At 41.0% G+C, this 14,400-nt stretch overlaps 2 protein-coding genes across 3 annotated transcripts; one reads left to right on the top strand and one right to left on the bottom strand.

Moving 5' to 3' along the window:
* On the bottom strand, positions 1–7,799 carry LOC122865616 (AN1-type zinc finger protein 5-like). Of its 2 annotated transcripts, none has more exons than XM_044174304.1 (6): positions 7,692–7,799; positions 4,088–4,272; positions 3,795–3,942; positions 3,264–3,367; positions 2,520–2,648; positions 1–1,561 (listed from the first exon to the last, which is right to left on the bottom strand). In XM_044174304.1, the coding sequence occupies exons 2-6, from the start codon at positions 4,242–4,244 to the stop codon at positions 1,413–1,415; spliced, it is 687 nt and encodes a 228-aa protein (XP_044030239.1). In that variant the 5' UTR covers positions 4,245–4,272; positions 7,692–7,799; the 3' UTR covers positions 1–1,412. The 2 variants fall into 2 exon arrangements, 1 of the variants encoding a protein (XP_044030239.1); XR_006375506.1 differs by lacking the exon at positions 7,692–7,799 and adding an exon at positions 1,674–1,739 and having other exon boundaries at positions 1,369–1,561.
* Positions 7,800–9,993: 2,194 nt separating this feature from the next.
* Positions 9,994–14,023, top strand: ccnb1 (cyclin B1). The gene is made up of 9 exons (XM_044174661.1): positions 9,994–10,154; positions 10,415–10,543; positions 10,930–11,061; positions 11,161–11,349; positions 11,496–11,654; positions 11,791–12,027; positions 12,108–12,248; positions 12,699–12,809; positions 13,227–14,023. Exons 1-9 carry the CDS (start codon positions 10,134–10,136, stop codon positions 13,329–13,331), a joined length of 1,224 nt encoding a protein of 407 aa, XP_044030596.1. The 5' UTR covers positions 9,994–10,133; the 3' UTR covers positions 13,332–14,023.
* The last annotated feature ends 377 nt before the right edge of the window (positions 14,024–14,400 follow it).

The following is a 14,400-nucleotide window of genomic DNA, read 5'->3' as shown; positions in this document are numbered from 1 at the left end:
TTTTATATTTGTGAACATAATTTATTTACATCATACAATTTATTCTGTATTATTGGAGGATTATGCGCACTGCAGTATATAAATAAAGATGTTTGTACAAACTTGCATAACTACATGGTAAAAAAAACAAAAACAAACAGATTAAGCAGCCAGACCGAAAATCAACAAAAACTGATAATTATTAATAACCTACGAACACAGGTCTCACTAAGTCACTGCGGCACACAACCACTTAGCTTCACACAATACTCCAGCCGTCCACATCTACTCCCACAAACACACACTTGTGTTTGATAAACAGTATGCAACAATCCAACACTCCCAAAGTTGTGAATTTGTCAGCTCACATTAAAAATAGAGGAAAACATTCAATAGTGAAGTAAAAGACGAAAATATTAGTGGAGCTAAACCCTTCCAAAGGCAAAAATTAATACAAGTTTAGGCTACTTGTCATACAACAAAACACAGCATACACACCACTTTTCTGGAAAACAAACAAAAGAAGAAAAAAAAATGTTAAAACAGTCAGGTGACACATATCATCACGTGACTTCAGTGGATGGTTTTAAAGACCTAAAGAGCAGGAAGTCGACGTGCCTGCCATCCAGATCCCGGGCACAGAGCGGGTCACAGCATTCAGCCCAAAAACAGGAGAGAACTAGAAGTGAACTGTCAAACTACGTTGTGTTTCTAGTGCCGCAAACACACAGCAGAAGGGAAGGAATGTCAGCCAGCAAGAAAGGGCTAGCAACAAAGTCTCTTTTTCAAAGTATCTTTAGCAATATGTCTGAGCTGTGTGTCGGGGGGGGGGTGATTCCAGCGGCACAGAGAAGCGTTTTCAGGTTGATAAAAACTTACCAGGACGCAAAGTCTGACAAGTAAGGAGGGTTAAACTCTGACCAAACAAAGAAAAAAAAGGGAAAAATGGCAATATCAATTTTGCTACTCAAGCCAGCAGAGTGCAAGCACGGATGAGATGGCGCCATCAGCCAACAGCAGTAACAGTCTGAGAGTCCAAACAGGCCCAAGTGCCCAAGCTCTTTCCAGGCAGAGTTCAAGCGATCTCAGGAGGATCACAAAACTGGCTGGGCAGCCATCATCATTTTCTAAAAGGGCAATGACTTTTTCTTCAGCAATCTCTCTCAGTCGCTTCCCATGATATGGACTCTCCCATCCTCACATACACACTTTGTTTGTTCAATACAACCCTCCAAAGGTGTTAAACTCACACACAAACAAGAATGAATGCTGAAAATATGTGTGAACTTTCATGCACTGGGGGGAAAAAAAAGTCCTGAATGTGTAACAAACAAGGGGGGCAGGTTCTTCAGGAAGAAGGTGGGACTCAAGTCCATTTTTTAAAGCCAATCGCTCCCATATTCTCTCGCATTCAAAGTCAAACAGAGTCCTCTTCATATTCTCTGGATCTTGTCAGCAACAACCACGGGGTTCTCTTTGCGAATCTTGTCAGCAGCTTCAGCTTTGTAGTCGTACGGACAGTTATGCTTATCGGAATAACGGTGAAGTCCACAGAACAGATTCCCACAGCGGCAGTCAAAACCTGAAACGCCACAGCAGAAGACAGACCGAGTCAAAACAATAACAACTGTTTACAATGGCAAAACATCCCTAACCGTACACATCCTGGCACACTGCAGCAACATGATGTTTACCTTTAAAACTCATCACCTGTTGCTGGGGATGATGTGATCAGTGAACTGCTGGTTAGAACAGGTGGGCTAAGACAAAGTTTTAGAAAAGGGACACAATTTTTATTTTGGAGGATGTAATAGAATATAGCAGGCTGTAATGGATCACTGCTCCCTGTAACATGTTACTTTTAAAATTATTGACTAGTAGAGGGATATATCAGTATTTTGGAGTAACGTCATCTGGACATTAGACTTAACTGATACCTTTTGCAGAGTATTTTATGCTGTAAAATGTTTTAAGGCCTCGTAAAATAGAAACTTCAGCTTCTAGGGAAACTTTAAATCTGAAATCAATAACTTCTGAACCAATATTTACACTCATCTTTCTGTCTCTCTATTTTTCTATTATGGCTCTTTGCTGCCTCAAGCAAAATGCTCCATTTTCACATTTGCTGCAGAAGATTGTAATGGATACTGGCGTTTTTTGTTTTGTTTGTTTGTTGGTTTTAAATCAGCCATTGCAAAAACTTAAGTTTATCTGCTACTCGCATTCTGCCGTGGACCGCGTCACAAAATGGCAGAAAAGCATAGCTTGCTGTGCGATGGCTCTGCTTTGACCAAATTGTATTGGCATTCTCAGCCAGACGCATAGCTGCTGCCCAGAGCAATCCCGTTGTCCAGCCACCGAAATTGAACACCTAACAACACTCCACCTTGTAAATAACTAAACTACCATATTTAAACTAAAATAAGTTGCAGTTTTCAGCCTGAACTTAGAAAAACGGACCCAGCAGAACCAGAACAAACCTGTCACTGGTGGTGACATTTTCTAGTGACATTATATCGGTAATTGGTGTAATTTCTTACCTGTAAGGCCAACCTTTTTGCGGCACATAAAGCATCGATTCTTCTTGGGTTTTGGGGGCTCTGGGGCTTTGTAGTCCTCACTGCCAGCAGTGGAGGGATGGGAGGTTGAGAATGTGGGCTGACTCAATACTGGAGAGACACAGGAAAAACACTTAACTCGTTAAGTTAACGTAAAGTATCTGTCTTACTAACCTACAGAGTACACACCAGTATTTATAAAAAGCATTTCTTGGTCAAAAAAAAAAACCCTCGTGTATGTAAATGGGGGCAAGAAAATATTAGATTTAGGCAATTTTATATTGCAATGCTAATATGTATTGTGAAACAGTACATTTTCTAGAAATGTCTGTTTTTGTCCAGACCTATGAATATATTCTGTCAAATCAAGGTACTTCATCACACTGATGGACCTTTCTTCTAATTCCAATATTGCCATACAGTAGTCCTGCTCACTGATTTACAAATGTGTACTCAATGGTCAAATACAATCAGAGATATTAAAAGTAAAAGATACCTCATTAGAAACCAAATTTTGATCATCTCATGGTATACACAATCATATCACCCAACTGTAATGACAACATCTCTGACAGCTCAACATTATACTGTAAGCTTCACAATGTTATTTCTAGCAGGACTGTTGTATTGGCCTGCATTACACTGTACTCAATAAACTGGTGTGCTTCTAACTGTGTTGGTGTCACTCAGTATATGAAAAATATCAGCTCCATACTTGGCACCCACCTGGCTCTGTGAGTTCTACTTTGCTCCTTGATACACCTTTCTCCTCACAGGAGAGACTCATCTCAGTCATCTGTTGTGTTACAGAAATGGTAGTTGAAACCCCACTGCGAAGAATAAATAGGACAGAATTAATTAAAAAGCTCAATATTTCACAAGAGTAACTGGTCTTGATCCAATTGTCTTGATCTGCTGAAGAGACACTCATGAGATACTTATAGGGCTGTATTGTTTCAGGTTTAATGGTGCCTTTAAGTGGAGTTGTGTTTACGAGAAGAGTCCACACGATTGACCCACTGATGTGGTATTCATTTTTTTTGACAGCACTGAGTTAGCAAATTTTGACATTTGTTTTTTCATGTTTTTTTTTTAAATGTCAGCACAAGGGGAAGGTGCTATGGACAAGCAACAATGTACTCACAACGCAAACCACTTAGTACTTTGAAGTACATATATATAACTTCCTATTTCGAAACAGTGACCTCACAAGCTTTGTCTGAAGGCAGTATAATAAACCCTGGTGGATCCCCTCACCTGAGAGCCTCGGTGGCAACAGCCTCAGCAGAGGCGGCGGCCTCAGCTGCCACCTCTGCAGCAGCGACTGCAGCAGCTGCAGCATTATTCAAAGTGGCCTCTAACCTCTGGATGGCAGAAGCCTCAGCTGTGGGGCCACTGCTGCTGCCTGAGGGAGACAATTTCACCACATGCTACAGTCAGACACTGAGGACAAAGGCAGTGCAGCTGCAGACAGAGGTTGGGAGTTTTGTCCTATGTGCACTAGGAAACAAAAAAAAAAAGAAGCCTGTGACAGACACAGCAGGTCTTACCCACAGTACTCAAAGAACTGACTCCTCCATTGTTCTGTCTTGACAGGTGCTCCTTGTGGCACACAGAGCACATGCCATTAGTCCTAGGGTTGCCATAGAAACCACAGCCGGTGGGGCAGAGCATAGGAACTGGGCTCTGATTGGTTTCCTGGGCCATAGCTATGTCTGCCGCCTGGTGAGCTGACCTGGAGACACAAACAAAAGACACACGCTGGAGTGATGAGTGTTTGTGTGGGTACAACCAACATACAGGTGGGAAAAAATCTGACCTGAAAAGTTATTAATAGATAAATGATTAATAGAGCTTCAGACTTAATCAGAATCAGAAATGCTTTATTGATCCCTGAGGGGAAACTCTTTTGTGACAGCAGCTCACTATCACATCAGTGCACACAGGAATAGAAGTACTAAGCAAAAAATATAATACACTGTAATACAGGTCAGAAAATAAAATTAGTCAATTAATCGCTTTGGGAATAATTTTTATAACCAATAAATAGTCATTATCAGGCAAAATGCCAAACATTCACTAAATCCAGTTTCTCAAATTTGAGGATTTTCTGTTTTTCTTCATTTCATACAACTGAACTGGGTGTTCAGAATAAAAACAGCCCTGCATTAAAAAACTGCTTTAATGTTGAGATTAGATATCATTTGAACTTTGGGGTACTGTGATATTGTGATTCAACAGTATCAATACCCAGGTAATATTCTCAGGAAATGTTAACGTTTGACTTCGTCATTTTTGGCAGATTCAAGTGAATAAACAAATAATTAATTAATTGTAATTCACAGGTGTGAACAGTGTAATTTCACCCTTGGCTGCAGTCTGTCTGCCTACTAAATCACACTCACCTCTGGTTCAACTCCACTTTAACACACTCATACCACACTATGCATCACCAGGTAGCAATTATTAATAGGTTTAGTGACAGCTCATTATCACTATCAGCTATTAACACGTACTCACATCTGACTTTGGCTTGTTCAGCTACTTAATACAATTACCACATTATTCTAATTTGCACAAGGTCATCAAACAACATTGTAAAAGAACAGACACTCGCTGATCACCACCACTGACAGAAGCCACTTTCTCTAATCAGTTATTCTTTTAGTGGTCAAAAGAAAAAACCTTTCATCTAGCCTGCATCACTACAGGTTCACCACACTACCTGAATGATGAGATAATCATGTGATTTAGCCTAAGCAATGAATTTTGGTCACACAAATTTTAGACTATTTCATTTGGCCAAAAATCTTGTTCTGCTGCTGGTGTTTAGACAACATTCAATATGAGAACTTTGGTTTCCTTTGTTAAATAAGGTTTTGTAAAAAAATAAATAAATAAAAAAAAAAAAACATGTTTATATTTGTCAAAGTCAATGTTTTGTATCAGCAGTGAAACTCAATAGCTAATTGTATCTGTATAAGTAGAAAAAAAATCCCAGCTGTAATGTTACTAGTATGATGGGTTGAAATCTTGACTATATGAGCTCCTGCGTACCTATTTTGTCACAAATAGGCATGCAGGGGACAAACATGTAGGTCTAAAAACCAGAATGTTTAGCTAATATTGACAGTAGAACACAGTCTGAGTCCCCTCTTCTCTAGCCAAAGTTACTCAAGCAAACATTAACTTGCATCAGCCTCATAATGACACTAAAGGAAGTTGTGAGGATATCACTAGAGAGAGAGAGAGAAGGGGGGCTGTTTATAATCATTGGTAAAACATGGGGGAAACCAAAACCAAAAATGGGGGGGGGTGGAAGTATTCACATCACCAAGTACAGGTTCCAGTGAGTTGCACAAGAGGCTTCCTCCTCTCCCAAAAACTGTCATCACTACACCCCTGCAATCTGCACCTTCACGTGTGTGTGCCTGCAGACTGCGGTGTTCCATGCAGCTCCAGGCTCACATGGACCTGTGTACGGTGGCTTTCCTCTGTCACAGGAGTGCAATGTGACACTGTGATCTCAAAAGGCACACACACACACACACACACACACACGAGTTACCTCAACACAGTAAGGCTGGGAACACATCTATTTATAGATAACCTCGAGAGTTCCGCAAGCTGAGCTGGTATCATGCCAACATTTCTATCCTCGTCAGAGTAGGTTTCCCCATCAAAGATACCATCAGCTTTCTAACCAAGAAGAGGAAACGCATTATGAAGAAAGAGGCTTCAAAATCTTACACAGTTTGGAACGTGTGCGAATGGGCAGGGAACTCGTGGGAACAGATTCTGACATGGGTACAAAATTCAGCACAGCACATGTAGATAGCATTAAGAGTCGAGCACGTTCATCACCGAGACAAAAGCCAAAATCACTCACTGACCCCAAGATGTTAGTGGTACTTGACGCATGCTAACGTCAAACTGGCAACCTGGCTAATATCATCCCGATGCCTAATAACCACATCTCTAGATGTGCTCAATTGAGTTGGTTTAAGCAATTAATATAATTTATTTCGACCGCAGTCCTCGGTTGCTTCCTGACAAACACCGGGCCACCGCTGTGTCATTTCTACAAATCCACTGAGTCATGCTAGCAAGCTAATGACTGCTGCTAACGCCTTTCTTTCAAGAACTATGCTACATGGCACCGGGCAGCATGAACAGTATCACCTCTGAGTCGCGTTATAAAATCTTCAAGTTGAAACACACACAACCAAAGCGCAGTTCAGTTATAGGGTTTAGTCCAATTGCTCGTATGCTAACGATAGTTAGCCACAACAACCGTGTGAGCAGATTCTCGTGATCTCGCTAATGTTAGCATGCTAGAGGTTAGCTAAAACTGAAAAGTGTTAGCACTGTTGTTGCCTTTGCTTTGTCTGTTCTTTGTTTTTGTTCCCACCACAGATGAGCTGAGCATCGTGACATTAACAAAGTGCATTTCCAAGTATTAACGTTACCACGGGAAATAAGTCAAAATCAACGCGGTTAAGCAGACGCATCAAATTATCGCAAAACCTTGATATAGCCAGACAACAAGATACCGTTAACTTGAGTTGCTAACGTTACGTTTTCAGAGACTGGTGGTGCTGCTACCAGATTAACGTTAGCCAAGTTAAATACAGATTGTCTTTATTTTGAGTTAGTGGGCAGGTATGTGTTGAAAAAAACAAACATATTAAAGTTAGTGTGTTTAGTAGCTAGATGTTATAACATGCGAAAGTTGCAGTTAATTCTTAAATGCCAACCTCGCAGTTAGAGAAGCAAAGTTTTCGGCGACACGTGTTAACCAATCGGAACATGTCTTTAATCCTCGCTAGCTAAGTAAGCCAATTTTACATTAACGTCGAGGCTAATCGGTTACAGCTAAAATGTGACTTTGAGATTGTTTATGTTAGTGTTTCACTGCTCACTCCAGGAACTTCCAAACAACCACTTGTGCTAGCTGGCTATGGTTTAAGTTAACTAACGTTAGTTAACTTACCTTCTGTGTCTGAGAAACGTTGATTTTTCTAGAAACGTTTTGGATTGACGGAATAACTAGGTTTATATTGGAGCTAACTAACTAGGGCCGTCTAGGTAAGTCGTTTGTGCCTTTCCTTTCAGTCTCCTCACACAGATATACTACACTCCGCCTGGGAGTACCTTTGGCTAATTCCGTTGACGTCCTCGGTCGCTGATTTGTGCTTGTGGTGGCATCTGTTTTGCTTTACGTGATGCGTTTGCGTCCTATCTTTTTCCGGTGCACGTCACGGAAATTGTGATGCTCTGATTGGAAGGCAGGGGTGTTGGAGTATAGCCATTAGCAACAAAAGAGTTCAGGCTATTACAGAACATTTAAACCCATTTCTTCCGCCAAGTAGACAGACCAGAGATTGTTGCTTAGCTAAGCATCAATGTCCATGTAATCAGGAAGGATCAACGCAGACGTGATGTCTGCAGATCCAAGAAAACAAGTTTGAGAAGATATGTTGCCTTCAAATGCTCCTCGTAAGCTCCACTTTCCCCGGGGTTTTCTGTGCGATCACTATTCAGCTTTGATTTCTAGTTCACCCTACCTAGCCTTGTTCTTTGTCCTGTTAGTCGTATCTTCCCATGGACAGCTCAATGAACTGGAAGGTCCTTAGAGTATGGGACCATCATAGCTAGATGAATTACGGAATAGGCCTATGCACAGGGAACAGATCCAAGGGCCCAAGAACATCTGTTTGAAGTGACTGTTATTAGTATATCTTGTCACAAAGTCACAGGGCTCAGGTAAAAGTAGAGACGTCCTGATCTTTTTTTTTTTGTTATCCTGATCATTTAATATTGAGTATCCTGTCTACTGTTACCAAGTCTTATATTTATTTTTATAAATGCTTTGGTTAATTTCCCCCGATTTTCTTTAATATTTATTTTTATAGAGACAAGTATACACAGTAGCATGGACCAACAATGCCATATACCACAGCATTTATAGCTTGCAATGCCCATCCCAAAACACAAACAATGATACAATAAAACTCAAAGGTAAGCACCAGATCATTTACGATTACGTGACTGATCCTTTAAAAGCTTCAACTTGAGTTTAAAATGATCCATTTTGAGTTCTGTGGGTAAAGAGTTCCACATATTGATCCCCCTAACAGAAAATACAGCTGCAAAGTGCATACTTAAACCTATATTAAAAATAATTACAACAATTTGAAAATATGTTTGACAGCAGAATTGATCTGTTTTGAGAAGATTTGGGGTGCCCTGGTAGTTAGGAGGGGGTGCCTTTTCCCTATCTGTGCCCAAGGGGCCTATTATATTCTTCTGTAAGGCAGTACTCCACACAGTGAAGTTCATTAATAAGGTTGCCAAGCTCTTATCTGTTCCTTTTAGTTCTTCAAAAATGTTGTCAATAGGGTTGTCTTGACACAGCTCACCATAATCCAGATGAGGCACACAAGCTTGCTAATTTGGTACAAAAAAAAACAGGGGAAGAACAAACTTGGTCTGCACACAAATCAGAGATACAGATACAAAGGACAAACATGAATAAAGGAGTGGAGAAACATATCAAATGCAGATGCTTCCATGCACCAGGGCTCACTGAATGGTTTGGTGAGTATGAAAATGATGTGGACCTTTACAGTCACCAGATCTCAATGGACCAACATGTAAGACAATGCTCTCCACCACCATCTCCATAAAACAAATTGATGCAATATAAATTTTCATCTTCAGATGAATATTAGTGATCAGATGATTCTATTTAGTGATGTCTGTGAGTGTCTCTGGTGCTATATGTCCTTTTGTTATGTCTGGTTTTTCTTTTAATCTGCTGTACTCAGGTCTCTCTTGCAAAAGAGATCTTGATCTCACTGAGATTACCTGTTTAAATAAAGGTGGTATATATAAATTAGGGAATATCTTGTGGAGGAATGGTGTTCATCCCTCCAATAGAGTTCCACAGACTTGGCGAGGAGCACTGAAGCTGTTCTGGAGGCTCGTGGTGGCCTCCATACTTCATTTTGGTTTTTCCTTTAATTGGCCACCCATCTTAGGCTTTCCAAATTTAAAATAAAAAAGCACTGGGTTTATCTGTGCGTATGTGCTCGTCTTTGGGGTAGAGGGTAAGCGAAAACGTAAAGCCTTGGCCCGACTGATAACTGCTGATTATTTGCCAAGCCAAAATGCATGTAAACTGGAATTTATCAGACAACACGTGTAAGCGCGTCAAATTTTTTTTTAACATTAACCCACCCAATTCTTTGTTTTGTTTTCTGAGCATGTAAACGTGTTCATTAATTTATTCGTTTATGTAAACAACAAAAAACTATATACGCTTTAGAAAGTAACATAAATAATAAGCAGGACGTAACAGGAAATGGAAGTGAACGAGGAAAAAAAATCGAAATCACGTGACCACTGGTTGTCCGGGGAACGCATTTGAAGCAGATGCGCTCGACCAATCAGATGCTCGGGGAAATCGGGACACAGCAAATCAGCTTGTAGGGAGCGAGGATTTAAACCCAGACGCTGAATATGAAAACTACACCGCATCGGTCTCCATTACGATTAGTCGCCTTTTTTTGTTGAAGCAACGCACATTTCGAAATGGCTCTTCGAGTGACCAGAGTAAGTACTTTAAGCTATTTTTCCCCCCATTTCTTGTTTTGTTACTTAGGATTGGAATGTCGTTTTACGACAGATGTGTATTTATTGATATTTTAATTTTTCAAATATTTGTTACAATGTTAAATGCCCTCGTGCGTCGCTGTAGGGTTTGCTCTCGTGCAGCTGTTCCATAATAAGAACTCGACTAAAAACTCGGCAACACATTATAAATGAGTAGCATGCAATGTAACTTAACTCTAAACGCTGTTATTTTTCTGCAGAACCGCCTGGCGTCTACCAGGTCTGACCTCGCTGGAAAGGCCTGCTCGGTGGCCGGGCCCACACTGAAGCCTCGAGCGGTGCTTGGGGAAATCGGGAACATCGCAGTTAACAAAGAAGCCCAGAAAAAAGTAAAACTGCAGCTTTTCATTATAGCATCTTGTGACAGTTTTCTTTCCGATTGAGGATGAAAAGTAAATCAATCTGCTTAACGTGATTCCCCTGAGGTTCAATTCACTATGCTACAATGCACATGTACAAACGTTATAGCAGTGTATTCAAAATTCTTTAACGTTATAGGGTTTGTGGGCTGATTGACGCTAACTCGAAAGTTTCATTGTATTCATGTCTGCCGTGTAAAACTTCATGGGGGTGTATAAAAATAAAAAGCACCCTTGCAGGTAACCTTAGCCCTTATTGGACGCACTTGCATTTAAGTAGGGGTGCATCTCCCGATTTTTGTTCTCATCAATTGTCCTCTGAAAGGCTAGGGACTAATCAATCTCTTTCACTTTAGAATGTCAAGACGGAGGCGACCAAGAAGACCAAAGTCGCCACCAAAATGGAGAAAGCAATTGAACAACCAAAACCAAAAAATATTGTTGCTATTAAACCTGAGCCCGAGATTAAACCTGAACCAGAGGTGCAGGTGAGTTGTATGCCAATGGCTCTGGCCACTAATACACAAATGACTGCTGGGTGTGGCGCTTATGTTTGAAATTTTACATTGGGATTTCCACCGTTCCAGGTTCTGCCTGAACCAGCATCCCCCACTCCAATGGAGACTTCTGGCTGTGAGCCTGCTGACCTCTGTCAAGCATTTTCCGACGTCATGCTTCACACCGCTATCAGGGATGTGGATGCGGATGACTACGACAACCCCATGCTCTGCAGTGAATATGTGAAAGACATCTACAAGTACCTTCGACAGCTTGAGGCAAGTAAATCAAACTTTCAAAACAGGTGGATTTCTGCCTAAATGTTTAATTCAAAGGGCATTACTTATTATTGGCATGGGAAACGGATGTTTATTCCCAAAGCAAGTGAAATAAACGGGTTATAATAATCTCCCACTGTCTCCAGGCTGACCAGAACGTCAGACCCAACTATCTGCAGGATCAGGAGGTGACTGGTAACATGCGGGCCATTCTCATTGACTGGCTAGTGCAAGTGAACCTGAAGTTCCGTCTGCTGCAGGAGACGATGTACATGACTGTGGGAATCATTGACCGCTTTCTTCAGGTGAGTAACTGTATCAGACTTTAGCCCATTAGGTGGCTCTCTGCACGAAACACAACCTATGATGGCTCAAAGTCCTGGCCTTCTAATGACATGCTACCCCAGTTTTAAAATCTGTATGCGATTGCACTTCCAACAGGACCACCCAGTCCCCAAGAAGCAGCTGCAGCTGGTCGGTGTGACTGCCATGTTCCTTGCTTCCAAATACGAGGAGATGTATCCCCCGGAGATCTCGGACTTTGCCTACGTGACTGACAGGGCCTACACCACCGCCCAGATCAGAGACATGGAAATGACAATCCTCCGGGTGCTCAAGTTCAAACTAGGCCGGCCTCTTCCCCTGCAGTTCCTCAGAAGGGCCTCAAAGATTTACGAGGTTTGTCGCAGCAGCTTATCAGCAGAAACTAGATTGTGTCTAAGTTTGTTTTACCAGCCACTAACCTTGTTGTCTCTCAGGTAACAGCTGAGCAACACACCCTGGCAAAATACCTCCTGGAGCTCACCATGGTTGACTACGAGATGGTTCACTTCCCACCTTCCATGGTGGCAAGTGCTGCTTTGGCCACAACGCTAAAGATCTTGGATGCCGGTGAATGGGTGAGGTTAACTTCCAGTCAACAGTAGCTTCGTTACTTTTTCTTGTCCACATAAGATCTTACTTATCCAAAACGATTACAGATCAACTGAATTTTTTTTTTTTTTTTTGAGGCTGCATAGAAATTACACTAGATAACTATCAGCTGATATGCAGCTTCAAATGTTAACAGACCTTGATCAAGGCTACCTGAGCTTTATTACAGAACTGTGACCAAGTGGGGTGTTCAGCCTTCAGTGCTCTGAAGGGGTGGACTAACTACAGTGGAGACATCTCAGTCACTCTTACAACATAGACAATATTTACAGTACACTGAGCTGTTGGCCTTAAGGTGTAATGAGAAATTTAAATTGAAGTATCGACTCAACTATGGACTGTATGCTGTCTAAGTAGGAAATGCTATGTGACAGTCTTGTGTACTTCAAGGACCACTATTCTGAAATGTCTCATAGGATGTGACGCTGCAGCACTACATGGACTACACAGCAGAGAGTTTGATTCCTGTGATGGCACACATTGCTAAGAATGTTGTGAAAGTGAACAATGGACTGACCAAGCACATGGTAAGTAATCAAACTTGCATGATTAGTGTGGTTTCCCCCCCAAACACTCCAGCCAGATGCATGTTTAAATGGAATCTGTAGACTCTCAGCCACAAGGCACATAATGGAAAAACCTTAAGGGGCACATCACCCAAAATCAAAACTACATTTTCTTTACTATCCTAGATCTGTTTTGGCAACATCAGCTGTAGAGATGTCTGCCTTAGGAAGAAACGGCTATCTTTCTAGAAATCATGACCTGGTTACTCAAAACAATCCAGTTATGTTGTGGGAACTAGGGTAGAATAATGCAGTTCCCACATGAAACTGCTCACATGTATGTGGATATTAGAAAACATGTATCTTTTTGTGTTTTTTTTTTTTTGGGGTTAACTCTCATATGTAACTTGCATAATCAGTGTAGCTTTTTTCTTACAGGCCATTAAAGGAAAGTACTCTACTTCAAAGCAGATGAGGATTGCCACCATCTCACAGCTCAAGTCTTCAGTGGTGAAGGATCTTGCAAAGCACCTCACCCAGTGAGGTGACTAAAGTATTTGGCACCATGTGCTGACTTGTACAGTTAACTTAAACTTTTAACGTGACTGAAGTATCAGCACGCTGAGGACCATGTCAGTGGTTTGCATGTAACAATTGAATCGTGTAGTTTTACCATTTTTCCAAAGCATGCTATAAGTTAATTTCCTGTTTACGTGACAGCTGGCCATCAAGACCTCAAAGGCAGCGCAGTCTTAAAAGCAATTTGCTTTTCAGTGAAGTGAACGATGTCACCTTATCAGACATTTACATTGCACGAGATTCAGTCGGCTACCACTGACAACTAATGCAACCTTATTCACAATGTCTGCTTACGCCATGGCTCATAATGCACTACTAACATTAGCCGACTGAAATCTTGAACACAAATATTCCCCACTCACTGTTGCCATACAACATAACTTGACACAAGTCCCAAACTTGTGCCCTAGCATTGACGTCTCAAAGTTATTTTGATAGCTTTACATAAGTGCTGTAATCTAAAACCCATGGCATGCTTTGCAAGGGTCTAGTGGACAGGTGTTTTTTTTTTTTTTTTTAAATGGGAGGTTTTTTTTTAAACAGGACTTTTTTCTGTGGCAGTAAATGTGTAAAATGTACAGCAATAATTGTTTAATGGTTTTACATTCTTAAATGTCTTGTTCTTAAAGCATCTATTAAATGGCTCTGACCAGAAAGTTGCTGCTATCATTATTCTCACCACTAGAGGCTGCTCTTATACTAGGTTTAGTTCACTTGCCTTTATGCTTCCAGTCCTCTGCTGTGTCATAAGCAGAAGCTTTGAGGTTAAGGGTCAATTTTCTCTGCAAGATGTCATTCTGGTTTGGCATTTCAAAGCACATCCCTGGCTTTTTCTTCAGGGGGAAGAGAAATCTTGCATATTACATTTTGCGCTCTACATTGCAGACCTAGGTCTTTATCCTTGCTATCAATACACTTAAACTTCAGTTCCACAAAACTCTTAATCCTCAGTTATGCATAGCTCATTTAATGGCTGACAGTTTAAGAACTTCTTTAGTGACTGTCTAACATAACTAGAATATTGGCTTATTAG

The sequence above is a fragment of the Siniperca chuatsi genome, linkage group LG18, assembly GCF_020085105.1.
Source record: "Siniperca chuatsi isolate FFG_IHB_CAS linkage group LG18, ASM2008510v1, whole genome shotgun sequence".
Classification (NCBI taxonomy): Eukaryota; Metazoa; Chordata; class Actinopteri; order Centrarchiformes; family Sinipercidae; genus Siniperca; species Siniperca chuatsi.
This window is presented reverse-complemented; position numbering and strand designations above follow the sequence as displayed.

Excerpts from the sequence above, each read along its gene's own strand:
- LOC122865616 (XM_044174304.1), bottom strand. The coding sequence starts at position 4,244 with ATGGCCCAGGAAACCAATCAGAGCCCAGTTCCTATGCTCTGCCCCACC. Across the intron at positions 3,368-3,794 it reads GTTGCCACCGAGGCTCTCAG|TGGGGTTTCAACTACCATTT; the intron begins GTGAGGGGATCC and ends TATTCTTCGCAG. Across the intron at positions 1,562-2,519 it reads CAAAAAGGTTGGCCTTACAG|GTTTTGACTGCCGCTGTGGG; the intron begins GTAAGAAATTAC and ends GTGGCGTTTCAG.
- ccnb1 (XM_044174661.1), top strand. The coding sequence starts at position 10,134 with ATGGCTCTTCGAGTGACCAGA. Across the intron at positions 10,544-10,929 it reads ACAAAGAAGCCCAGAAAAAA|AATGTCAAGACGGAGGCGAC; the intron begins GTAAAACTGCAG and ends CTTTCACTTTAG. Across the intron at positions 11,350-11,495 it reads AGTACCTTCGACAGCTTGAG|GCTGACCAGAACGTCAGACC; the intron begins GCAAGTAAATCA and ends CACTGTCTCCAG.